The 27,131-nt window shown below is 36.9% G+C and overlaps 1 protein-coding gene across 3 annotated transcripts in view; it reads right to left on the reverse strand.

The window, feature by feature from the left end:
* Positions 1-128: 128 nt before the first annotated feature.
* LOC116782834 (serine/threonine-protein kinase Sgk3) overlaps positions 129-27,131 on the reverse strand; it is a 56,321-nt gene continuing 29,318 nt past the window's right edge. For 2 of the 3 annotated variants that reach the window (XM_032679858.1, XM_032679865.1), the window contains exons 3-17: positions 23,172-23,255; positions 20,674-20,746; positions 17,811-17,886; positions 12,206-12,293; positions 10,292-10,341; positions 9,119-9,176; positions 8,226-8,309; positions 7,998-8,129; positions 6,671-6,783; positions 6,428-6,464; positions 6,237-6,323; positions 4,438-4,533; positions 3,464-3,619; positions 2,637-2,726; positions 129-1,621 (exon numbers count right to left, since the gene is read on the reverse strand). In XM_032679858.1, coding sequence (XP_032535749.1) covers positions 1,451-1,621; positions 2,637-2,726; positions 3,464-3,619; positions 4,438-4,533; positions 6,237-6,323; positions 6,428-6,464; positions 6,671-6,783; positions 7,998-8,129; positions 8,226-8,309; positions 9,119-9,176; positions 10,292-10,341; positions 12,206-12,293; positions 17,811-17,886; positions 20,674-20,746; positions 23,172-23,255 — 1,395 coding nt within the window. In that variant the 3' untranslated portion in view covers positions 129-1,450. The remainder of the gene's footprint in view (positions 1,622-2,636; positions 2,727-3,463; positions 3,620-4,437; positions 4,534-6,236; positions 6,324-6,427; positions 6,465-6,670; positions 6,784-7,997; positions 8,130-8,225; positions 8,310-9,118; positions 9,177-10,291; positions 10,342-12,205; positions 12,294-17,810; positions 17,887-20,673; positions 20,747-23,171; positions 23,256-27,131) is intronic. The other variant, XM_032679874.1, reaches the window with a different exon arrangement.

Here is a 27,131-nt window from a genome sequence, read left to right on the forward strand (position 1 = left end):
ATTACAATTCAATATACTCTTTTCCCCTAAGTTCTCAATTTTTATCTGATCTTGATGGAATATAAAAAGTATTTATCTTAACTGCTTTTTTTGTCAAAAACAAGATGATTTAGATACTGAAATTCATGTAACATTCATTCAATTTATGTATTATTATGATACATCAGTATCTTCTCTCAAATCAAGGCATTTAACTAAATGTATTTATGAACAAAAAACCACAGAACATTTTTGAAGTAACAGACAAAAATAAGTTGTTATTTACAAGTAATATATATAATAAACTACCATGATAGGCCTTTATACACTGTAACTGCAGTCAATTTTTGCATTGTTTAAAAAAATTTCCTTAAACAGAAATTGTTCAGTATTATCTGTTTGTCCATACATGTGTATGTTATGAGAAATACAACAGCTTTTCACATTTTTAAAATTATCAGTGTAATTTACATTTTCCCCCCCCCAATATCAAGTGAAGATTTAAAAATGGTGCAAACTGGAACAGAAAGACAAGTAGCTATGAATGCTGAAATACAATCAATTTGGAACACATTAGTGTTTTAAACTACAAATCCATGAGAAAAATCCCTAATATTTGGCATGATCCCTTCAACACCCACACCCAAAACATCAAAGCAAGATAGCCTTTTAAAGTAATGGTGATTATTGCATATTTTTATATCTTTGGAGAAGCAGAATTTTAACCAAAAATATTTTTAATGTAGTTGAAATATAGACATATTTAGCTCAGGAAGAAAAGTAGAACACATAAGTAATGTTATCAAATCAATCCAGTTAATTTGTTCCATCCTTGCTTTGAGTTAATCCCCCATACCTCAGATAATCCAGTTGAGCCAACGGGTACTTCAGCAAGAGCAAGAATCCAGTTTTACATAACCAAGTTTTCATTCTGGAGAAGTCCTTTAAGAATCTTGGTCCTTAACTTATATTAACCCCTCATTTAAGTGCTGACAGGTAAATTAACACATTTCGAACTGTTAACAGGGAAAACATTTACCTTTTTTAAACCAGGATATACAAAAGACAATTTGCATAGTTACAATTCAAGCACAAAGTCACTGTAAATAAGTACAAAAGCATTTATAAATTTACTAAATTTGCTGCTGTTTGTGCCAGGCAAATTAGATAGGTATGAATGTAAACTTGAAGGGATTGAGGAGAACAGTCAGTGTTTTTGCTTAAAAAATATGTAGAGAATGCTTTTTAAAGGTTTTAAAAAATATTTTCTGCAGCAGGAACAAACAGTTCAAATCCCAAAGAAAGCCATCCAAAATGCCCAAATTCCTCCTATACAGCAGAGAAAGTTTGTTCATAGGTTTCAAACCTACATACAAAACGAGGCACTAGTTATGCTATTTTGGAATGTGTCCATAACCCTAACATTTCAGTTCACTCCAAGACTCCCAAAACATTCTTCGCTTTTAACTTCCTAGGAAAACATATCTTCAGAAGGTGGTGCGTAAGAAAATCCAACAAATGCATCATCTGCCTCTAGGACGCTGGCATTAATGATGTTGTAATCAGAAGAAACACAAACTGAGTATGGGACCATTTCTTCTGTGAACACTGCATCAAAATTCCCAATATCGTCTGGTCCAACCTAGAAAACAGAAAGATCTGTTAGTTGTCATATTAATATGGTGTTTTAAACTTGTCCTTTAGATTCCAAACTTAATTCTCAAAGCTGTCTAGTCTATGTTGTTCTTTCCTATTTAAGTATAGGAAATTTAAGGAAGCACACTGCAGCATCCCTGAACATAACTATTGAAGGAGTGCTTTTTTCTTTTAGGCTGGAGTTTGGGCCAAACCTGATAAACCTAGAAAATATGAAGAAATGTCTCTTTCTTAAGTGATTGTTAAGGAGATGCAAACACCAACAACTCCCCCCCCCAAAAAACCCAAAACACAACATATCCAACAAACCAACCAACGTAAGAACAACCCCAAAACCCATTAGAAAAAAAAAAATCCCAAACCACATCAAGTTCTTTTTCTCCCTTTTCCATCAATAATATTTTAAAGTGCTAAATTCTAGCAATGGTACTGTTAAGATAGATCAGCTTCCCAGTGAACACCTAAGAACTCAACATAGCAATATGTAGTCACAGAGAGAAGCAACAAGACAGCTAAGGCTTCTTTCACCGGACACAGACTCAACAAAAAGCGATCCTCTGATGTGACTGTAGGAAGGATTTCCTCCCCCCTGTTGGTCTCACGTCGCCCTGAGTTTTTGGACAAGCAGTCACAGGTTGACCCAGTTTAAACTGATGGAAGGATAGAGAAAATTTGCAACTAAGATGTAAAAACTATTAAAAAAGCAGGAAACCAGTTTTTGGGAAGTCTTTTATAAGTTATCTGTACTTTTTCTCTGGTCTTCAGACCCCACAAAAATTGGCACGACTTTGACAGGAGCTAGCAGAAGAAACAGGGATCCATCAAACCGAGTTTGAAGTAAAAAAAGACGGTATCGTGGCTCAAAAGTGTGACTGCTCAAAAAGCCAGCCAGCACTCAGCAGGGAGATCCCATTCTTCACTATTCTGAAACAAACACTCTTGGCAAATAGATGAGCCCTCAAAAGCAAAAATTTAGCACTAAACCAACACCAGGCACCTACCACATTAGGATTAAATGGTGGCGGAATCTTCTTCTGAAGAAGATCAGTCCAGCTGAGAGATTCAAAAAACGGGTGCTTTTGAATTTCAAGCTACAGTAAGGAATAAAGATTTTAGATATTTCAGAAATCCATCCTGTGCACAGTAACTACTACTTCAGACTACATGCCCATAAGCAAGTGCTTTATGAGTTTCTTTACTCATAGTTTAATCTGCAATAAAAACTGTAGTTGGTGAAGAGGAATTAAAACTTTTTAGCCTGCCTCTACAAACTAGTTTCCTTTTAAGATCATACTTTCTGCTTTTAAGCCACAAAAACGATATTGAAGTCTACCATAGAGCAAGGATGTTTTCTGTTGGTATCTGTTCATGCCTTAAAGCTTTGTTAGTTTTTGTAGAGCATACCACTGTCTGAGAACAGCTGCTTCAACAACTCTGCAATGTGCTTACTAGTTATGGAGCAGCAAACAGCTATGCTAAAGCATTTCATCTTGCTCCACTCCGTAAAAGGTACAATGATATAATCTAAATGCTTATAATCTAAGGTCAGCAGAATATCTAACATTAAGACTGCAAATAGAAGACTACAAAGATTTCACAGTTAATGGACGGAGTACATCCTTCTAGATCATTCTTCATCACACAGTTCTGAAGACACCTATACTTTCTCACATCAACTTCTTAAAAACAAAGAAACAAAAAGGGGGAAAACAGAGACACACATAGCAGTGCAATCTCCATCTCCAGCTATTAATCCAGTGCTGCACACATGAATTTGGTGATGGCCCTTTAAATGACACAGGGCTTGATAAATTAGGACATCACTTACAAAATCTTCCCTTGCTCCAAGTCTGCTTTGTCGATCTTTTTCCAAAAGCTCTTCCAGGATAGACCAGGCTGTGAGACTGATTCCTGGGCGCAAAACCAGGGGTTTATGAAGAATATTATCGTACATCTCAGCAACATCGCGGCAGTAAAAAGGAGGCTAAAAAATACAAGTTCTACATGAATATGAACTCACACGCAAAATTGTGTTGTATGATCAGTAAATGATTCTATAAGACATACAAGCTGCTAGCAGTGGGGAAATCTACTTCTTAAGCACTGCTAACTTATAGTTCAGTCATCACCATTGCCACAACTTTACACCTGGTAACTTCCCACCCACCCACCTCCTCTCATCCTAACATGTTCTCACACTCATAAATAGGCATAGATGCCATCCAACTTCAAAGCACCTTGAACTTGCCTGAAAAGAACATGAGAGCGGGAAAACAAATCTCTCTCCCTATTTAAGGTCCTATGAGAGGAGATAAAACTCAAGAAAAGAACATATTGTTACTGGAGTAATTACATATGACTAGAAGCAGCATAGTAACATTTTTTCTTCCAATGCTGCATCAAAAGCTAGGAAAAAAACATAGGAGACCCAAGTAAGAAAAATTCTTTAAATTTTATTTATTCTAGTACTTGACAAAATTTTAAGATAAGTTTTTTAATCAGGCCTTATCACTGTTAATTCATTTTACTCTCACACTGCCTCAAAGTGATGACTGTCTTCATCAGAGCTGATGTCTGCAATTTTGCTTTTTGGTGAACTGCTGGACACCAAGAGATAACATAAAATCCAAAAGAGAAAAACATGTGCTATGTTAAGTACAAGACAATCTGTTTATCCATTTAAGTGGAGTATTTCAATATTATGCAAAAAGTTAGCACCTTTAACAACACTCGAGGGTTACTTCAAATAAAGGGGGAGAGAGGAGGAAAGCAACTCCTACCCCCCACATATCAGGTACATACCAACCCATAAAGCATTTCATAAAGAACTGCGCCAAGACACCACCAGTCTACTGTGTTGTCATAGGGCTGCTTTTTAATGACTTCTGGTGCAAGATACTAAAAAAAAAACAAAACAAAACAACAAAAATATAAAGAAGTATTTCGGAGCATTAGGCCAGCACAAATAAAACCTAGGTTTTAGTCACAGCACAGTAAACACCTTTAGGAAAAACTGCTTCATCATAACAATTGCAAGTCTGTGAAGTATTTATCTCCTTCAACAAACCTGGCAAATAACTTCATCATCATCTGGTTGTTTACCAAGTAGAACAACAGTTTTCCCAACTGAAACGATACTTCCCACACACTATTGTTTTTTCAAACTACTTTGACACTTCTTATGAAACTTGTTTTACATTTCAGATAGGTTGCTGCACTGTTGCAGAGGGAACATCTCTCAGCAAGGGGGGTGACTAGCCATGCCTATTCTGCCATCCTAAGCCCGTATGCTCCCCCATCCAGTACATAAAAATGAAATGAGAAGATATAAATGCTGCCTCAAATCTATAATTAATTGGAAACTGTAAGACCTATATTAAGTTTAATTGTAAATCTTGATGAGGGCATGAGTTGTGAGTTGCTGAGTTACAGATTTTTGTCAAACAAGTATCACTTGACTGATTTGTCATAAATATCAAATCCACCACACACTGAATGACAATGATAACTGGTTTCCATCTGCCTTGCACAAAATCTGCTCAGTTTCTCAGAGTTTACTAACCCTACAGCACAAGGACAGCCACTTCATAACACAAGACCATTACTTGTGAGTGTATAGTATAAAATTACTTTTACTGAGCATCATGTGAGTCCTTATCTACAGCATGGTATCTAACCTCTCAAAACAAGAGGATGCTTACTTCTATTATTCTAGTATTCAAATTTTGAAATTAATTTACAAATAGATGATAGCATTGTCCAAAAAGGCACAGACTGAAATTAGATCACAGTTTAATTAGATCAGTATTTTCCAAACTTTCTATATATGTGAGTGCTTTGTAACTCACTTGTCTATCAGTGACCCTGGAAAAACAAGAAAAGCAGCTAAAGTATTTTGAAATCAACTACTTGACCTTTTTTTCTATTTTTAGTTCAAATGTTTCTGCTAAATACTACACCTCACTCATGCTTCACTGCCCGCAAAGATCTTTTCTGTAATTTAAAGTATGTTTATCAAATTACCAAAGCTATTAATGCTGATACTTCAGTGAATCCCTCATATGTGTTCAAGACTTACAGAGTCTAAGTTTTCCAGTACAGTTTTCTCAGTAAAAAGACAAGAGAGTTCAATAACTCAGTCAGCAAGTTCAAAGTTTCATGCATATGCAATAACTTGCTCAGGAGTCACTGATACTAATTCCCTATAAACTTATTAAAAATCAGTGGCAGGATATGGTAAGGAGATTCATATTGACAAATCTGAAGCAGCTGTTACACAAGCTAACTGTCTTTTGTCTAGCCAGCATTTAGGAGACATGGGAGGAAACAATGTTTGGAAAGGGCTGGAAAAAACAGAGGAAGGAAGAGATGAGTTATGGCGATGTAGGCAGTACACAGTAGACAATTATTACTGCGTATTAGTGAAAAGAAAAAGGAATAGATCTTCAGGAAGCTTGTCTTTGGTTTGGTTTCATGGAAGAGCTTGTTAAAAGAATGCAACAGTACAAACCACAATATTTGATCCTCCAGTTACACAAATACTAATAATAGTCAACAGCCATTAATTACTACAAAAAGCCCCATAAAAGTTGTCAACATACTTCTGGGGTCCCACAGAAAGTTGCAGTGGTATCAGAAGTTGCAATCCCTTCTTTACAAAGTCCAAAGTCTGTCAACACAACATGACCCTGTTTAAGAAAGAGTGGTATTTTAAAAAGAGAACATGTGGATACACAAAAGTGTCAATTTTGTGAGCAAACACAGAAAACCAAAAATAATCTTGCATACTTACTAGTGAATCTAGGAGAATGTTTTCTGGTTTTAAATCCCTATTAAAAAAAAGAAGTATTAATTCAAAACAGCACTTACAAGAGCTTTGGAGGAAAGGAGTTTTATTTTTCAGCTGAAAGCTTCAAGTTTTGATGAAATTGTCAAGTTCAGGTTTCCCATAAGATAATTTCATGAAGTGTTTTTTATCTGGTAATTTGTACTATTTTGAACTTCTGCAGGACAAGGATACATTTCAGAAACGTACCTGTACACTATATTTATGGAGTGTAAGTAGCCCAGTGCACTGGCTATTTCAGCAGCATAAAATCTGGCTCTGTGCTCAGGAAAGGAACGTTCTCTTTGTAAGTGAAAGAACAGCTGTAAATATGCAAATAGTAAATAAGAATATTACACAGACAAAAAAATCAGGTTCTAACATAATTTTAACAGTAAGAAATAACTTGTTTTGCTGTCTGCTTTTTTTTAAATGTAAAATTAAATAAAATTGGTTTTGCTGCATGACTTAGTCATTGCTTTACTCTCTTTCTCTCTTCTCTTTTGTAGCTCAGAAATGGATTAAGTAACTCAAATACATTCTCCTCAAATCAAGACTAGTCAAAAGGAACTAGAACAAATCATTAAGCTGTGAATAGAAGATGGCAAGACTAAATCATGCCAGAGGAACTCCTAGCAGACTATAATCTGGTGTCAAATAAATAATCTTTCATTTCTGTTAACGCTTCTATTAAAGTTTTGTATAATTATTTATAAAACTGTATTCTGAAATAACCTAGATGTAGATCCCTTTGGGAGATTTATATTCCAATCTGATTCCACAAATTCTCTCAGGTACAGAGAGTTGTCTGGCTTCAAATAATTTGAGCAGATACAGAAATCTAGCCAAAGATTAAATAATTAACATAAATATTAAACTATACTACAAATTCAACTTCTAGATATTTTAAGAAAACTGAAGTTTTCTCTTTTCTGCCTACAAAGTTTGGGAAAAACTAAAAAGCCATCCTCTCTTTCCAAGCACTTCATTAAAATCTGAAAGCTGTTTTGAACTGTATTTTAGTTTGCCCAGAACAATATAAAACTAAGTTGTGGCCAGGAATTCAGAGTAGAGCAAACAAGGAGTTTGCTAATGCAGTCTAAATAAGATGACAGTAAATTAGACAAGAGAAAGGCCCATCTTGTCCCAATTCTGACACAACGTAATAAATTCAGCTGTCAGTTTCCTTCCTTCCCCTTCTGAAATATAAGCATCTCAGCTAATGCAGATACAAGGAAAAGACCGTGTTACATGGTGAAAAATGTCAATATAAGATTAATTTGTAATAAAGGTAAATTTATGTAACTGTGGAATACATTGTTTGTATCTGACGACCATGAATAAATTTGGATTAAAGTTGTCAATAAGAGGAACAGAGTCTGTACAGCTACAAAAGTCTGCAGCAACAGCAGATAATAACAGGATTTTCAAAATCGGGAGAATGCTGATCATAGCCCATTGTAAAGGATCATTTTGCTCCTCCCACCTAGAATTAGCAGAATAGACAGACTCAAATGCAAACAAAACCACCACATACCTCTCCTCCATTAACAAAATCCAGGACAAAGTAAAGCTTTTCTGTTGTTTGGAATGAGTAATGTAATCCAACCAAAAATGGATGTTTCACATTTTTCAAGAGCACATTACGTTCAGCCATAATATGTTTTTGCTGTAAGAAGTAAAGGATCAATAAGTAAACAGGAATAATTTTGTAATTAGGGGAAAAAAGAAGGGAGGTAGGTGGAGAAGGAGTATTTTTCTTAACCTCTTTCCTATTGAGAACAATTTTTTTCTGCAACACTTTGACAGCATAGTATTTCCCATCCAGTTTTCGTTTTGCAAGAAGAACCTGTGAAATTAAAAAAAAGATGCAGAAATGTGATTGTTGCAGTTCACATTCTATTAGTAATAATTTCATCATTTCAGCATAACTGGAAAGTGTTCATGCTATTTTTTCACAATACAGTTTCTTTGCTTTTAATATAGTCAATCAACAATATAACTGCAAATAGAGTCTTACAGTTCAATAAAAATCTGTCATGATAGTGGTATCATGAAAGACTGAATTATAACATTTATTTTCCATGACCTGCTAAATCTCTATCAAGACCAATTTCAGCTTTTATTTTGGAACAAATTTTAAAGATAATTTAATGAAAAACAACAACTTGAAAAATAATCCACAGGCAGAGAGTTCAAGAGGTATTCTCTGTGGTGCCTTGTAAGAATATCAATATTTAAATCACTTTTCAATGGGCTCTTGCTCCTATTGCTCCACAGCATCGGGGGTTTCACAAAATAGTCCATGACAACATGAGGAAAAACATGATTCATACTCCAGTTGCTGCATAAGCACAGTAGTACCTCCCTTCCTCTCTGGGGGAAACAGAGGATCCCTATTCCTCTTGCTGAGAAAAGGAAACACTCCCTTTTGTTACTCCCAACAAGTGACTGAGGCAGCCAACAGCCACACCAGGGAAAAAAACATGGTAGGGCCATAAAGCAGCAGCAACAGGGATCCAGTACAACAGTTTATGTGCCACCCTAGACTGACACCACTTCTAAAACCTCTGGTCAGGTCTCCAGCTGACAGTCACTATACATGAGAAACCAGCCAGCATCCCTGCACCAGGATAAGACACAGAAACAAAAGCTCACCTTGCCAAAGCTGCCTTTCCCAATAACTTTCAGGAAATCAAAGTCTGTTGGTTTAGCACTGAAAGATATTTAGGAAGGAGATAGGTCACCTGGGTAGAAATTACAAGCTGTACAGCAGTCTACTATAGCACTCGAGTTGTAATGTGAGGACAACAGCCTGCTAGCACCCTCCTTTTCCTCATTCCACCCAACACTTAGGTTTCTGCAGACCTGCCCTCGGAGACAACACCTCCTCTTCATTTTGCAATTCCATTTTCCTCCAGGGAAAGTGTTCAAATTGCATCCTTTGAGCTTATTTTATTTGGTAAGTTTAGCCTTAAGATATAAAGGAGAAGCAAGACTGTTCTTTTATTCTCCACAGTCTAGTTTCTTGTAATTCTTAAGTCTCCATTTCCCCATGATTCTTCCTGCAGCTTATTTCTTATTTCTAGAGGTCCAAATGGATTCTCAAGCTTACAGGAGGGAAGGAAGGACTAAGTTTGATATCTATTCCCTCTTATTTATTCCATTCTTCCCTCCACCCATTCCTCCCTCATTTTAAATTTCAGTAAGAGGAGGGAAGTCCTAACACCTGCCTATTCTATGTGTGTATGCATGAATTCAGTCTCGGTTTTTCCACTTCCCAGATCACTACTCCTTTCAGTTTTTCCCAGGATTCCCTTACTCTTTCCTGAATACAATTCTGTCAGCAAAACAATTATCCATGTTTTCAAATTCCAAAACAACAGTTACATCACCATACACCTCTCCGTTTATTGTCCCTGAAGGGAAGTACTCTTAAAATTAATTTCTTACTGCAATCTATTAAGCACTTCCTCCTGCTAGCCCAGAACATATATGTGAGGAAAGCAAAACCAAAATAACAGTCATCTCCTAGATGAGGAAAGCAGATTCACACAGAACTGAGAACAGAAACTCTACAGAAGACACCAAACAGAGAAGCGAGTTACCATTGCAGTAAGTGGGTTTGTAGCATCAACAAGGCAAGCTGGTCCATTGCAATTATTAAAACAAACTTGTTTTCAGAAGCTGTTCACATTCTTAAAATGTGAGACTGTTCCCAAGGTCAGTCTAACTTTTCAGGTTTTAAAATTAATTTTAATCCAATTTAGTAAAAATAAAACATTTACAGTAAATTGAATTATGTTTTAATTCAATTTAATTGAAACCTACTGAGGATTTCCAGATGGTCCCAAGTTGATATTCTGTGAGGTAGAGTTTAACTGTTGGGAGAGACAAAGAGGTTTATTTGTAATCCCTTTTTTTTTAAATTCTCTCTTATATTTCAACCAATACTAATTTCAAAATATTCTACTAATTTTACACTTGTTATATTAAACATTTAGAGAGATCTAATATCCAGATTGGGATAACTTTAAGTTGAAATATTTGGTCATCATCACCTTCTCATAAATTATGTCTGCATACATCCCATTTAATGATGTAGGTCATGAAATAATTGTGTCCACAATGGACAAAATCAGAAATAAAAATTTAAGAGTGTTTCAACAAACAACTTGTTCCCCATTTAGAACTTACTGCTTTGTGTGTATTTGCTCTATGAATATTTTTTCTGCCTTTTATTCCAAATTTTCCAAGATCTTACTAATAAAATAATTTTAAACCCACACTTTTTTGTATTATAATTAATGAAAGACACAGTGCTTTTAAAAACACAAAAGTGAATGTTTGTCCCCCCCCAAGAAAAACACTACCAACTTTTTCTATCCTGACATTAAAGGTTAAATAACTCAATTCCTGGAACGCCATGAATCTTACCAGTACACACCCAGGTAGAATTTGCAAGCTACAGGGAGCAGAGGAAGCTGCTGTCATTTAGATAATTTTCTCCATTTTGTTTTTGATTTAAAAAAAGCAGTACTTGTACCCTCATTGTGGTTCTAGACTTTTATCAGAGAAGGGTAAACTGCACTCAAATACAAGTTACCTGGGGCCAGGCAGGTAGGCAGCACAAAATCAGAACTCCTACAGAAGCAGAAAACAACCTGACAGCAGAAATGGATGTTTCTACTCACTAACAAGAGCCAATGGTACTGGACAGTTTTTAAAAAGCTACTGTACAGAAGATTTTTTTTAAAGCTTGTTTTTGTTCCTTGTTGTTCGGCTTCATCATTTACAGTAACTATGAGAAGGCGAATTTTCTACCAAAAAGTATGGGGTCCAGGCCACTGTGCATTAGCTCTCTTCCTATTCTGGAATTTGTTCTGGCATGGCACATTAGTAATTTTCCACAGAAGGTTATGATCATTCCACATTACTTAAAGTACCTTTCAAAGGAGGAAGAAAACAGTATTTTAAAACAGTGTCTCTGGAAATCAAAACTTTTAGAACACACTGAATCTGCTCTGAATCATACACAAACAACTCTTACATCTTTAACAGGGGCTGAATAAGAAAAGTACTATGATCACATCTGTTGGCCAAGTCGCAAGCCATTGAGAAAACAAGCTTAAATATGGCCCCCTTCTGCCTTCCTAGAAATACTGCTTTTTTTTCAAACAGCACTGTTTCTGGAGGCTGTAAACTAATTTTCAGAGAATCCACCCCTGGCCATAATAGTGGCTTTTGTGACAAAAGAAGCTTCAGACCTCACACAGTGTTATATGTGAACTGAAATCAAATCCATCCTTGCTCCTGAGTGACTTTTAGAAAGACTGCATTTTTTCCCCTGAGAGAATTCTATTTCTCCTCTTCTTTAAAAAAGAACAACGCACAAGCAAACAAAAAGACAATTAAACATTCAATCTTCCCTGCTCCTTGCCAGATCATTTTAGCAAGAGTCTTTGAAGAGATTGCAAAAACTATGACAGCTAACCTATGACTGAAGTTTTGTTTCTTTAACCCATATAGCAAGTGGGGAAGAAGCAAGACAAAGCCAGCAATCACTTTTACCCCTCTGCAATTCACATCTGACAGAAAAACAGCTTACAGCCCACAGTGGAACTGAGTCGTTTAAAAAAGCAGGGAAGGTATTTATTGCAAAACCTACCAGTAATTTCTAGCAAATAATATACCTAAGATTGCTCTTAAGTAGCTAAAATTTAGAAGACTTTTCTGTTTTATTACCTTCCGACTGCTCCTTTCATCTTCATCTTCAGATGGATCTGACTGGTGTTTTGGGTTATCCATTTGAAGAAATGCTCTGACGTCTGGACTAGAAACACAGTTAACTTCATTAGCACACCAATAATCTACGTGATTTTCAGCCATAACCAGAGAGCACAGGGTTAAACAGCAGTGTACAGAGAAATTACTAATCACAAGGTTTTGTATTTATACATAAATATATATTTATATTTGTATTTTATATTTAAGGATGGTGCAAGTAAAGCTTTTATCGCAACATAATTCAACTGCTGAGTGTGCTACATACAGCACATAGAATTTTTCACTTGCAAAAACCTGACACGTTAAAGTATGTGTATGTGAAGACTTCATAACGAGATACTCTGCAGAACTGCATTAAAAGGTAATTATCAGAAGAAAGCATGGCTAGCAACTACCAGGAAACCAACTTTCTTTCAAAAAACTTAAGAGTTTAAAATTCCGTTGAGTTTTCTAAAATTACTTAAATACCAAGTCCAATACAATACAGAATGAAATACATCATCTGTATCCCAAAAAAAGACGTATGTCCCAAGAGATACATGGCAGTAACATTCCTGTCCCCATTCAGTTTAAAGCAGAAGATGGTGGTCTTGCATCCAGAATGCATTCTGGCTGGGCACTGACAGTGCCAAGACAAGGTACCCAGTGACAAGACAGTGTTAACAAATCCTTCCAGTCAGCTGCAGGACACAAATGCTTCAGGAACCTGGAGACCTCCCACAGTGCCTAAGGAGATGCATTTTATCTTCAGCACCAGTTTCTAGCTCTGTCTTAGTGGGGCTGGGGGATGAGGACTGAGAGAAAGATGGGAAAGTAAGAGAATTCCAAGAACCTACTCCTAGGAAGCAAGGCTTACCCAACAGTTCAGAAGTATGTCACGTCTTTCTTAACCATGTAATACAACTGAGGCAAAATTAATTCCTGAAAAAATGGGTATCATGTGTAGCCTAAATACCACTTGAAAAGATGACCTGAATCTCTCAAGTTCCTTCAGTTCACTAAAAGGGAACCTTCTTATCAAGCAAGAAATCTTACCTAAATTTCAGAGATAAAACTCTTCGGGAAGGACTTGGGGCAGTCACTGACAGGAAACTCCACATAAGCCGTTCAGTACAAAAAAAGCACTCACTAGGGAGCTGCTCTTTTATCCTGTCCCTAGTATATATAAAATAGGGTGTGTTTTCATAAGAAATAGATATATTTGCTTTGCTATTTTCAATCCATTTCACCCTCCACACTTAGCTACAGTGAGGATCAGAAGTAAGAGATGAGCTGTTTCTGACACTTCTCCAGCTCCTGTATTTCATATCAGCATTATGGAACCTGCCTCACGTCCTATGCTATCTCAGGCTCCCAGTCTCCATTGCTCACATTCTGTATTCCTATGCCCTATTTGAAACCTGTTTCATTTATCTTCAGCCTTTCATGTTTAAAGTACAGTAACAAGACTGTTCACCATTTCCCACCACTGTTTCAGTTTAATTCTTCCCATCTTATATGAACTCCAAATTCTGATCTATTTCAGAGTCTTGTCTTGTATCTTGAGGTCCAGGAAGACAAAAATCACTGTGGTTTGAATACTGTAGTAATATTGGGTCAAGATTAAACAATTTAAGTTTCAGAATCTTTGGATATCATAATATCAAGAACAAAGAGGTATGGTTCATGCTTTTCACTAGACAGAACAACAGAACCAGACCTTAATTACCTTTCAGCATTAATCTGGACAACTGGCTGATTAAATAGAGCATGTTGTAATACATGTCAAATAGTTACTATAGTAACTCTGTCCATGACTGAAATCACAGCAGGAAAAAATAAATTAAAAAAAAAAAATCAATTCACAGGAAAAGGCTGCTTTACAGTTGCAGGGTACTCCACAGTCTCCACAATCCATGGCAGCCAGAGTTGTAACTGTGCAATGTTACAGTGTTCACATTTGCAATTCTAAAAGCACTGCAAAGAACCAGTGATTAAAAATAAAAAGTTTAATGTACCAATTTCTTAGCCAGAATTGCAGCACGTTATGCAAAATGCTATACAGATTGATAGGATGTATTAGTTCACATGTATTAACTCAATGTATTTTAAAATACATGGAAACTATTCCTAAAATAACCTCACCTATGAAATTAAAAGGATCGAGAAAACCATTTAAAAAGGGATGCTCAATATACATTTTACATAAACTACCAGCAAAAGTTGTTTTTTTCTAGATTTTTATGATTGACTACATTTATTTTATGGATTATCTTTGAAATACATGAAGGGGTGTCAAGCTCTGCTTCAATACAATTTTTTCTGTAATACTTGTCATACATTAGTCTTCCTGCAAAAACAATATGCTACCACACAAATTTTGGACACACACAGAAATATGGAGAAGCCCAAAAAGTAACACAAATTTTGAAGCAAAACGGTAAAATTAATAGCCAGTGACAGAAACTTAACATTTAAGGCACACTTTATTTAAATAATGGTGCCCAGCTCCTCCTCCCTCTTCTCCACACACTTCATTATTTGATTTTCTTCTAGGGAACAAGTGCAGACCCCTGGCCTCTCACTTACAGAACGGATAACTCATTTCCCCACCAGTTGTAGGGTATTGTCATCCTTGATTTCTTCCATGTGTTATGCAAATGTTCTCATTCTCATTAAGGAGCTACTTTGCACTGCTTAAAAATAACTACATTACATCTTTAATGCACCTTCTATTCTACAGTTGGATTCAAACAGGTTTTATTTGGAGATGTTCTGATAGACAATTAAATGCATTAATATTTCAGTGAAGACCTACATTCGAGGGGGTGAGCAGCCCACTTTCAATAGTTGTGCAGTGATTTAGGGAGCCTCTAAGTGCTCACAAGGAACAAACTCCCAGCTCCCATTAAGGACATCAGTCAGCAAGGGAGACACATTATCAGATCTCTATCCCTTACGCCATCTTTTCTTGGAATATCTGCATTCTATCTATGAGAGTGTTGTCTGTCACATTCAGTTAGCTGAGGAAATGCAGCTTGTAGCTAATTTAATTCCCAATATGGACTAAGCCAATAATCTCACCCTGTGTCCCACCTGACAGTGACTGTAGGAAAACCCTTGTCAACAGTCACAGGGTCTCTACCTCTAACATACACAGGGTCTCTAATCACTGTAACACACTTTAGGTTTTTCTTGGGTTTTTTTATTTATCAAAAAGGTTTGGCTTTGATACAATATTCAAAAAACATGGCCGATCCAAGAACAAAGTCCACTCAAGATAAATGAGAACACAGTGTTGTATCTTTGTGTTATTAATGTAAATACTGCCATCTTGGACATACTGAATCTGACATTTTTGCTTTTCAATTCAGATGTACAAGTGCCTTCCCATCCAGAAATAAGGACATCATCTTGAACCATCCTTAGGCTTTCAGTGAAACAGTTTTCCTATACAGGACTTAAAATATATGACATCCTGATACAGGTTTTAATTCTTAAAAGATGCAGTGGAAGGTGGACTTCCTAATAGTTCTGTGGGAATGCATAATCCATTAAGTATTCCTTGTAGATCACTAACTTTAAGTTATTTTAAATTATTTTACCCAACATCAAATTTAATTAGCACATTAAAGCAAAACTGCCTAAGAAAACAAGGATGTGGACTATCTGTGAAGACAGTCACTACGTATTCCTTGAATAGTTTCTAGCAAATTTTACAAAAGAATCCCCGAACCACTAAGATCACAGATTTGGTATTTCTTCACTAACAACACTCATTAGTGCACCAAAAAGGTGACAAGTTATATGATTTGTTGCAATGGAGCACTGCATAAAATAAAACAAAAGCTAACTTCAGAAAAACAAACTATCTTACATTTAGTAAGAGAGAAACAACACAGAAATAACTATAAAATTAAATGCTTTTGCACTAAATTGTCAATTAGAGGCTTGCTTTTTCTCCCACATCACTGTTTCTTTAAGGGTTGGGAAAACAGCACAAGACAAATTGAGGTATCTATTTTGTTTTTATTGTGGAACTATGCTTAATAAGCTTATTATTGAATACACTTTCAACAGTACCACACAACTGGACCTATTTCTTAATACTGGTTTAAGTCAGTTTTGATGGATCAGACAAGCTAAATCCCACGTTAAAGAACACAGATTCAGCTATTTGCTATTTTATGCTCAGTATTTGAGCATAAAACAATTTCAAAACCTTCACAAAAATTTAAGAAGGCAGGTGGATTTGAGGTTTGATGCCTTTTCTTTAAGCACACCATTTTGTGCTGTGCATAGAAAAAGGTACCATTTTACCTCTGGAGAACAAATATAGTATTGGTTTGAGACAAAAATACTTGATACTTGGACATACTGACAAGCAAATGGGGAGGACATTATGCTAAATAAACCAGTATCCCTTCTTGGTGTAAAAAAATCACATTAGCTTTCAATAATTTTTTGTATTAAAGTGCTTTCTACTACTTCCCAAAGAACAGGACATAAACCTCATAGTATTTGTTCTGGTGGAAAAGTATCCTACCATAAAGAATTTGCCACTAATTTTTTTCCACTTATCATATGGAAGTATACATAAAACAGTCTTTTTAAAAAAAAAAAAGAAAAGAAAAAAAAGGAAAGGAAGCACATATTTCAGGTTAATGGCACATTAAATAGTTCATTTGTTGCGAAGAAAGAAAATCTGACTGCACACTGCAAACTGTAGCAATATTCTGTAAGTTATTTTCTTCCTGTGGGAAATGGGCAATTTCACAGGCTGTGCAGTTTGACTAATTAAACAAAGTATATGCATAAAAAGCATTTAATTAACACTAAAGCCAAGCATAGAGATTTACCATTTTACTTTTTCAAGCAACATGGAAAACTGCATGGATTTAGCTTAAACTGATTACATATTTCAACTGAAAGAAGGGATTTTGTCCCCAGTCAGTTCACACACAAAGCGCTGTCCTCCAGATTTAACTGGAGCCAACTCTCTACTGCCATTATCCCACATTCACCATTGTCCCACTGATGGTGGTGAACACATCTGCAGTTCTTCTGCCAGAGCAGTTCAGGTGCAAAGCTTATTCATTTGCTTTTGGCAGGTCATCTTGGTTATCCATCTCAGCAAGCTAATTAAGCTACTTGGTTAATGTGCTTAACACAAGTGCCAGAGTGCACACACGAACTGCTCTGACAAAAAGGATAATACAGGCAGTGACTTACTGCCAGCAAGGCAGTACCAAGTGACAGCAGAGCTCTCAAACAGTACAGCCATCAGCAAAACAAACACTGCTCTACAGCAACAGAGTTTAGAGTGGAATCTGCACCCCTTGAATTAAGATTAGTTAATTGCCTGCAAGTTGATTTGTAGATCGGTTTTCAGAAAATAAACAACGTTTTTACACTGTTCAGTCTGTAGATTTTTCCTGAACAAACAGCCATATTAAAGTTTATTTTTTCTACTGAAGAGCTCTGAACAGGTAAAATACGTTTTCCGGTTAAATACTTAATTTGCAATTTTGTATTTAACATGTCTTTTCAACAGTCCTTAAAAAACAGAAACGAAACTACTTACTGGTTGCATAGCTCTGGCTGTCTAACTAAATTTTGAATGAATTCATTCAGTCCTGCTCTTCTCTGTTTAATAAAATCTGAAAAAAACAGATTTATTAGAAACATCAGTCAGCTTGTGAAAAAGACTTATTTTCTTATTTAGATTTTTTAGGACTTAAACAGCAGTTAAAAAAGAAAGTGGTCCATGACTGGTTCAGAACAGGCTTGGTTCTACATATTAAAACTGCAAGCTTAAAACATTCAGTTAAGGTGAGAGAACAGTTTTCAGTTTCTCTGTAACACTTCTTGAAAACGCATAAAGCCAGGTGGATTAAAAGTGCAGTGAAGTGCTTCAAGAACAGTGTGTAACCACAGTGGGCTCACCTGTGCAGACTTCCTTGCACGGGTGAGCCCTTCCAGACCTGATTCCACAAAACCAAAAAAACCAACAACCCACAGGCAACACCTGACATCAGTTACACAAGTCAAGTTTTTACATGAACGGTCCCACCAAGCAGCATATTTCCATAATATATGTGTGGCAGTGGGAAAGTTGCACAATTCATCCTGCCAGCAGGCACTCAGATACAGCCATCAAAGATAACTAAATAAAATACTTTCCTTTAAGTTTTGGACATAATCTCTAATGTTGAAAAAAACAATCTTCAGAATCCCCACCTTCATCTAAAGCTTAAGACACATAACTGTTCTGGAGCAATATGGAAAGATACACAAAGGATTTGGAATAGAAAGAGAGTTCTAACATGAAATAAAACATAAAACAGAATAATCTTGTCTTTCATTACTCATATCAACAATAATTTGTAGGGAAAAAGAATATTTAACTTGTGTATTAACTTTAAAAGCATTCAAATGACTGCCACATACAGATTACTGCCAGTTATTATAACTTAAAATTAAGTTTTGATTAAAAGATGTATTTCAAATATTAAGGAAAAATGTTCATAGTGTTTCAGGGATATAATCCTAAACCCTTGCTAGGGTATTTAATAATCCCAAATTACTGACAACAAACAGGAAGGTAAATTTTGATACAGATGCTATATGAGTCACCAACATCAGCAGCTTCAGTGTGGCAGGTGCACTGTGTCATCAGTCACACTAAGCCTACAGAGCCATCCATGCTGGTGAAGATAAAACACCTGTAAATTTTCAGCTTCTGTATTCTGACTGGTTTCAGTGATTCTCTTCTGTCCCATTTTTTCAAGTTAAAACAAGATTAATTTTGAAATAACCTAAGTGTCAATAAAAATTGAGCCCTTAAACAACAATGTATGCTATGACGGTATTTTTGGTAGATTTTGGGAAAAGGGATATAAAGGTTTCACTCTGCTGCATTCCAGTCAAACAGCACAATGCTGCATACTCATGAATGCATTACAGAAGTAAAATACCTTTTCAGTATTTGTAAAATATGTGACTTGTTTCAGAAGTCAGCAGAAACATTACATCAAAGCTTCAATAAATCACTGTTAAGATAAAGAATAATTTACATGAGCATCATGGCTCCAACTCCACCCTACCTCCCAGCAAGACACATCTTGAGAACTATTTAGTTTCTCATGCTTCAAGGATTTCAGCGTAGCTCACAGAAATTTAAAACAAATCTGAGGACTTTGTTTTACATATATTATTTTAATAAAGTTTTAGTTGAGGGTTTTTTTCCTCATTAAAACTCCAGTTTCCTAAATTTGACTCGAAATCCACCTGCACATTTGGCTGTACAGCAAACCAGACTCCATGACATTATCTGGTCTTCAGCAGATGTGTAGACACAATACACTTAGAACTTTTAGCAATCATTTACATCTTAATCAGAAGAGAACAGCAGAGCTTGGATACTTGTATTTGATTATTTTAATAAAAATTAAAAAGGAATTTGACATCAGGATCCAGATGATTAACTGTAACTGCCAAAAAATAGATTTGTTTGTAAAAAATTTAAAACACCCAAAACTATACATCCTAAGAGTTCAACAGCTTTGGACCCATTTGTTCCTCAGCAAAGAAGAAGATTAAATGATTGAAAGAGGTGCAGGAGAAGGTGAAACTACAAACACATTCTGATCAACATCAGCAAGCCAGGGGAGGGTGGAAGGGTTCCAATGACCTTCAGGAAAACCCTTAAGTAAAAACAGCCTGAATGAAGGATATAATATAATATGTATAAATACACAGAGCAATGGCCTGGCCTTCCCATTTGCCTTTTTATTTATTCATCTGTGGTGCCACCTAGACTAATTCAATGCAATTTACAAGTGACTTTTTCATTAGTGTTTTGCTGTGTACAGAGCAAACTAAATTGGGACTTATCATTGGTAATTGGATCACAATATGTTCACATCAGACAGGCTTCCTGTTGTTCCTTTTACAGAAGAGATTCGTTTTCATCTAAAGTATACAAAGAAGCACATGTAGATACAGAGAGTTCAAAAGTTCTCAAAGATAAATTCTTTAATTATTTCATTTTTCAGAGCTGGTCATGAGGGAAGTCACACAAAGAAAATTTAAAACCAACTAGGTATATGCTTAAGAGAGTCAGAGGTTTGGCTTTAGCATTTACAGGAGAGAGATTATACCTGACAGTTTAATCTGTCACAATCCCGAATAGCGGAGGGTTGGGAGGAGCTGTAGCCTTCAGTGCAAGAGAGCCACTGGGCCACTAAGCAATACTTTGTTAACTATCACATGGTAGAATACCTACCTACGCTAGTTCCTGCTCAACTGAAGCATGACTAAACTTTGGTTTAGTCACTGTTTTGAGGACTGGTGTAAAATTCATCTAATATAGCTGCTTGTAGGCTGGAATGGATCAATTTTCATATAAAGAAACTGACAAAATGAATAACAAGATGATAACTTACCAGGATCAAAATTATCTCCAAATATTCTTTTAGCTGGAATCTTCAAGTTCATTGTGGGAAATTGCTTCTTTAGCTGAAAACAAAACACATACAAGTGGTTTATGCTTAGACATCAAAGCACCTAGAAATAATTGCACTTTGTTTTCTGATGAACAGTTTGAACACCTGATTATCAGTAATTCTGTTCCGCTATGTCAACTCCTCCACTCACATACCTGGGGGAAAAAAACAAACCCAGGACAATCTGTACTCAGCTTGTTTGCACCAGACATACCCTTTTAAATTCAAAGGCAATCTCATCTTCAGCTTATGGACTACTCCAGTAACAGTGCTAAAACAATTTTCCACTTGCCCCAGCTTAAAAAACATAGACTAGAATTTCAGTGTTGTTTTTATTTTCCTCTCTTCTCCCTTCCTCCATCAATTCTCTATCTCTTCTGGGTTTGTTTTTTTCTTGCTTGCTTGCATAGGGCTGTATGCATGAGGTTTAGGATGGGCTGGGGATACAGGCCTCTGGCTTTTGTCCAAGTGGCGTTCTTAACTTTAGAAACCATGTGGTCTGCCCTTAAGTCAAAACTGCAAGCAGATGAACAGCCTGTTTTGCGATCCTACATTTGATAATTTGATTATATTCTACACTTGATAAACTGACCAGAAGATAGCATAAAACAACACTGAATTATATATTAAAAAAAACCCCAAACCTGACATAAGTTAAGCCTTGATTACATGTACTTCAAGTGCTCCAGAAGAGCAATCTTACTCTCACCCTCTTCAACAGAGTAGTTTTCTAATAGAGTAGCTGGCAATTCTTCTCTCCTTAGCAACAACAGTATCTCTTCCAGTTAGCAGCACAAGTTTTTTGGTGTGCTATATTATATGAATTACACTGAACAGAAACTGATCTAAATGCCCTCCTGGTTATGCTTCCCCAGGACCTCACTCTCTGCCCAAGTTGAGAGACCAGTGCTGAACACACTTCAGCAGAGCAATGCTAATCCGAATGGCCAGGGAATGTGGCAAAGGAACGGGATCACCAACACTCCCTCTGCAGGTACTGAAAAGGGGATACTTTGTTTCCTTCCAAGCCTACATCCCTGGAAGACGCAGGCAAAACATAGGATGGCGTATCCAGGGGCATTTAACCTCAGACCTCCAAGCTCAGCTCCAAAGTCACAGCCTGCATTTGGAGACCACTGCCACATGCAAATCTACATACAGTGAAGCAGAAGGGAGAAAAGCTTGACTCCTTCTCATAGAGACAATGGAAAGGAAATGAAGGCACAGATAAGCAGCTGGTAATTTTTTCTTATGGGAATCACAGGGGAGTTACTTCCTCTTCTGTTGAAGCAAAAATTGTGGGATGAAGAACTGGAGGAAAGTATGGACACTGTGTCCAGTACCGTGTCCAGTTCTGTGCCCCTCAGTTCCAGAAGGATGTTGAGGTGCTGGAGCAGGTCCAGAGAAGAGCAACAAGGCTAGTGAAGGGACTCAAACATAAGTCCTATGAGGAGAGGCTGAGGGAGCTGGGGTTGTGTAGCCTGGAGAAGAGGAGGCTCAGGGGAGACCTCATCACTCTCTACAACTACCTGAAAGGAGGTCGTAGCCAGGTGGGGGTTGGTCTCTTCTCCCAGGCAGCTATCAGTAGGACAAGAGGGTATGGTCTTGAGCTCTGCCAGGGGAGGTTTAGGTTGGATATTAGGAAGAAATTCTTTACAGAGAGGTTAATCAAGCATTGGAATGGGCTGCCCAGGGAAGTAGAGGATTCTCCATCTCTAGAGGTTTTTAAGGTGAGACTGGATGTGGCACTCAGTGTCATGGTCTAGTAACTGCAGTGATAGTAGATCAAGGGTTGGACTTGATGATCTCAGAGGTCTTTTCTAACCCAGCTGATTCTATGATTCTATGACACAGGACACAGACTGCATATCTGAGCAAGTATTTGCCCTTCTTGCCCACTACCCAAAAGGAGCAAAATCCTCTTCTAGCAATGAACCCGAGAAATCCATACTTGGTTGCTGAAGAGGATTATTTTATGTGGAGCACTGACCACATTTTTCTGTGAAAAAAAAATCATACCTGATATGAAACTGCAGGTATGAATTGCCATAATTGACTTAATAGAAAATTTATATTAAGAAACAAGGACTTGTTCATGGCTTTCAGTACTTCAAAGTAAAATGCTTATTTTAGGAGAAACATGGGGTTTTTATCATGAACAAATGCACATTTCAGATGTTTTGACAACCACTAAATTGGAAGTTTCTCATTATGCTATGATCCCAAGCAACAAGGAAAAATGTGACAAATAAGAGGATTTTGAGTTTGAAATTCAAATAAACCAAAGCTTAAAAACCCCACTCCATCATTATTTTTAATCAGGGGTCCTATGGTTATTGAGTCAAACCGCTCAAGAGGGGATTAACTCGAACCATAACACTGCAAACAAGTGCTACTCTGCTATTCTGGCAGGATTTCATAGCTTGCCTGTTGCTTACCGTATTGTAGAGTTTATCAAACTCCGCATACCGTCTTAAGACAAACCACTCATTTCTGCCAACAGAGACCAGCACTTTGTAAACCTGTAGTAACAAACATAAAGTTAATGCCTACAAAATTTAGTAAAACATCCAAGGTTTAATCCTGTGCTGGAAATAAGGGCAGGTTGTTAAAAGTATTGTGTAAATGCACTCGTTGAGCTACGTATTTCTTACAGCTAAGCCACACAGACATCAACAGAAATGATTAAAAGAACAATTAAAAGAATGTGGTACTTTACAGAAAATTTTTTAAACATCAAAAGCAAAAACTAACATCAAAGTTGATTTAATGGAGTTTTGTAAATTAGTCCATATCCAACAAGAACATCTGGCCATCAGATAGTAGTCTATTAAATTTTACTAAGAAATTTGTTAGCAACTTGATAATCCATAACAAGACTAATATTAAAGAAGTAAAACATGTAAATACTGAAGATTGCCTTCATCAAAACCTAAAGAGAAAGTACATATGGAAGGCAATTACAAAGATAACTGTTCTTTCCAACACCTTGAATACAGAAGGATCCTGGTAGATGACAATTGTTCAGGGAAGAAAAAAATGGTGCTGTGGCTGAAATACAGCACAGATAACTTAATTTACAGCACCACAATGAAGAGAGGTGTAGTTGAAACCTGCTGCACAGTTCTGGCCATTCAAATCCCATGTCAGCAGAAGACTTCAGTAATTAGACAGATTGTCAATGCCTGGATTCATAAATCTGTTTGAGTGCTGGGTGTCCAGCAGGCTTCTCCCATCTCTTAGGCAATTAGTTGTCCTTGCTTTTCTACCTTCCTGTACTTCCAGAAAGAGCCCAGCTATTCCTTCAGTGGAAAGGATGCGCACAGAAAGGAAATGAGTGCAGAAGGCTGCTAATTCCCAGCGTAGAAAACTGGACCAATGCCTCAGTCTCTATTTGCCCTGCAACAGTTTCTTACTTCTCTCATTTAACTCTCACAGTGGAAGTGGTAGCCACCACCATCAGCTCCTCAGCCTGAGATCTGCATTCATGCAATGTTAACTGCTCAAAGAAGCTGTTCTCAGTTTGAGTCCCTGGGAACCTGGATGGAAGCACCCAGCAGAATGCTGATGAGACCCTTCTAAGAAAACTAGCCTTCCTTTACACTGCTGAACAAGCGTTAGTGTAAAACCTACCTACACACTTCTAGAGCCTCCCTACATGGTAAACCCTGAAAGCTTCAGCTGTGAAGACTTAAGTACTGTCCTCTTGACCTGGGTACCTTATACAGCAATCAAGCCCTGCAACTGATGTTCAAGCACACATCTTCACTCCCCAGGACTGCACAGCAGATCAGTGCCAACACGCTTAAGCAGCGGGCCATGGATTTCTTAAATTAGCCAGGCAGAATGCACAGACTGCGAAGCGCACGGGCAAGCACAACTTAGGATACGAGATGATATCACCTCCATGGCAACCACAACATTAAAACAGTTTCGTTCTCAGAGTAGCTGTAGAACAACACCACCATCAACATTTTTCACACAAGAGAGAATAAAAAAACTCCATAGGAGGTCATTCGATTCACACCACCAACAAAGATCCTGCACACCCAACAAAGGGAAAGCTGCGAGTTCAACAGTTCTTGAAGCACTGAGTGATAACAGCACATACAATATGCACAAAGAACTGATAAAACCTAAAACCACAGCATGTCTTTGGGCTGTATTACTACTCTCAGCTACACCTATGTAATGATTAAAGAGATGTGCAATGTCTGCTTCTAGAAAGGTGGGGGGAGGAATCTAGCCTTACTTAGATAATAACCTTTTCAAATCTAATTATTCCTAATCTAAATTTAGTCTTAGAAAACTCCTAAAACATAGATAAGGTGCATTCACAATTTGTAATACATGGATAAATAACACAAAGCTTTAAGAAAGGAAAAAGGAAAAAACAAAATTCCTGAAAACATCACCATAAATTATCTTCCAGGTACAGATAGGACAGGGTCTAGATATTTCTGGATGTGACAGATTTCTTCACAAAAAAAGTCACTGAAATTACAAGGCTTCAATTCTGTTGTGGTAGCTCATGCTCCTGGATTAAAGATTAAATTTTAACTAAACAAAGATACGAAAAAAGTGGGCTGTTTTCCCATTTCAAGAGAACAAGTATCAAGAAAGTAAGGACGCTATTTATTATGTGTCAACAAGTGAAAAAAAAAAAAACACCACAATTTCCACAGGGCTGGGGATTAATCATATACATTACGGGTCTGAGATGAAGTTTCCAGATTTAATTAGACAAACAGCAACCTTGAAAGAGATTTTTTAATAAGCCTGTATATGATGGGAGAGTGAAGGGAGACAAGAACAGAGAAAATCTGATGTCTTGATTAGACCTCAGACATCAAATAGCATAGGGATAAAAGTGAGAAATCCAAAACAAAGCTGTTTGTCAAAACAGGCAAAAGAATGACCCACTATGCAGCAAGGACAGAACAACAATTAATATAGCCTAGATATGGTCCAAAACAAGTAAAGATTTTGCTCTTCTTATGAAGAAAGTGAATGTTGAATCTTCAGAAAAATGCAGGACAGTGAACTAGTGTGGATATGCATAGAGGCTGGTTACCATGAATTAAGTGGAAGCAAAGAAGTTCTCCTGCCAGAACACCTGAAAAATTCAAACCTTTGTCAAGAAAAAAAAAATTGGTGGTATATGTATCAAAAGTATGCAGTATTTAACAAAATCAAATCAAACATTCAATAAAAGGTCATGAAAACACTCAGGAGAAATGAAGACTTCACTTCCAATGACAAAACTAAAAAGCTTGATTTAATCATTAGAATGAGGACTGCATAGAGATGAGATTTTTTTTAAAAAATGCTTTATCGGAGCAAGTGTGAGAGGAAAAAGATCTAGCAAAAACTAAGTTGCACATACTTGTCTTGTTTCCATGCCAGCATTGAGTGAGACACTGAAAGGTTTGAGCTGAAATTCACAATTTCTATTCAGAACAGTAATATTATTCTAGAACAGTCTCAGAAGCAGTAGTGATACACACTGTATGCAACAGTAAGGTGAAGATTATATAGTCATCTGAAGTCTTTCCTAGCCTTTTTCACTTTAACCTTTCCTTTCACCCTAAGGTTCTTACAGCTCTTTGTGGAAATGGCACTGGTATGGCCATCAAAGAGCCACAAATTTATTAAGAACTCTTTCTCCCCACTCCTCTCTCTCTCCCTGACAAAGTACTGATGGGATCCAGGCATTACAACACAGCTACAAAAGAGCAGACACAGTAAAAGCACTGACACATGCTGGAATTCACAGTTCCTACCATGAAGTTTAGTATGACCCTCACTTCTGTTATCAAATCTTAAAATACATGTGATAGTACTCAAAAGCTTGGTTGTGAAAAGCAGTTCTTGTCAAGCTGCTAATTGCTCCCTGATGCAGAAAGCAGAAGCCAGCAAGATGAAGCGTAGCTCTGCACAGTGTAAACTGGGTTGGATTTCTGCTCCCCTCTTCCCTCACCCCCCAGTTTCTGAAGTTTCCTACTCTTGCTCGTGCAGCCAAACAAAGTGCTTTTACATTGCTCAGGTTGTCTCACAGATCTTTGGGTAAACTGACCTGGCAACCACAACACTAGTTACATATCACAATATACCACACTGGCCTTTACTAACAGCATAACTGCCAGCACTAAGGCAATGAAACAAACTTGTTTTGCTCAAATTTAGACTTTCATGAACGTTTCCCTGCTCACTTGAGTTTCACATGCATGCAGTAGTTTAAAGTATTAGTAAAGTTCTCTTTTGTTTGCTCCCTTTACCAGCACAATCCTTCCCAAAATTACATCTTGATACACTTGAAGAATCAAGTGTCATTATTCTTCTCTGAGGAAGGGAGGTAAAGAGGAAAGGTAGATGCATAATTCATAGTAAACCTCTCT

Source organism: Chiroxiphia lanceolata, chromosome 1 (assembly GCF_009829145.1).
Source record: "Chiroxiphia lanceolata isolate bChiLan1 chromosome 1, bChiLan1.pri, whole genome shotgun sequence".
NCBI lineage: Eukaryota > Metazoa > Chordata > Aves > Passeriformes > Pipridae > Chiroxiphia > Chiroxiphia lanceolata.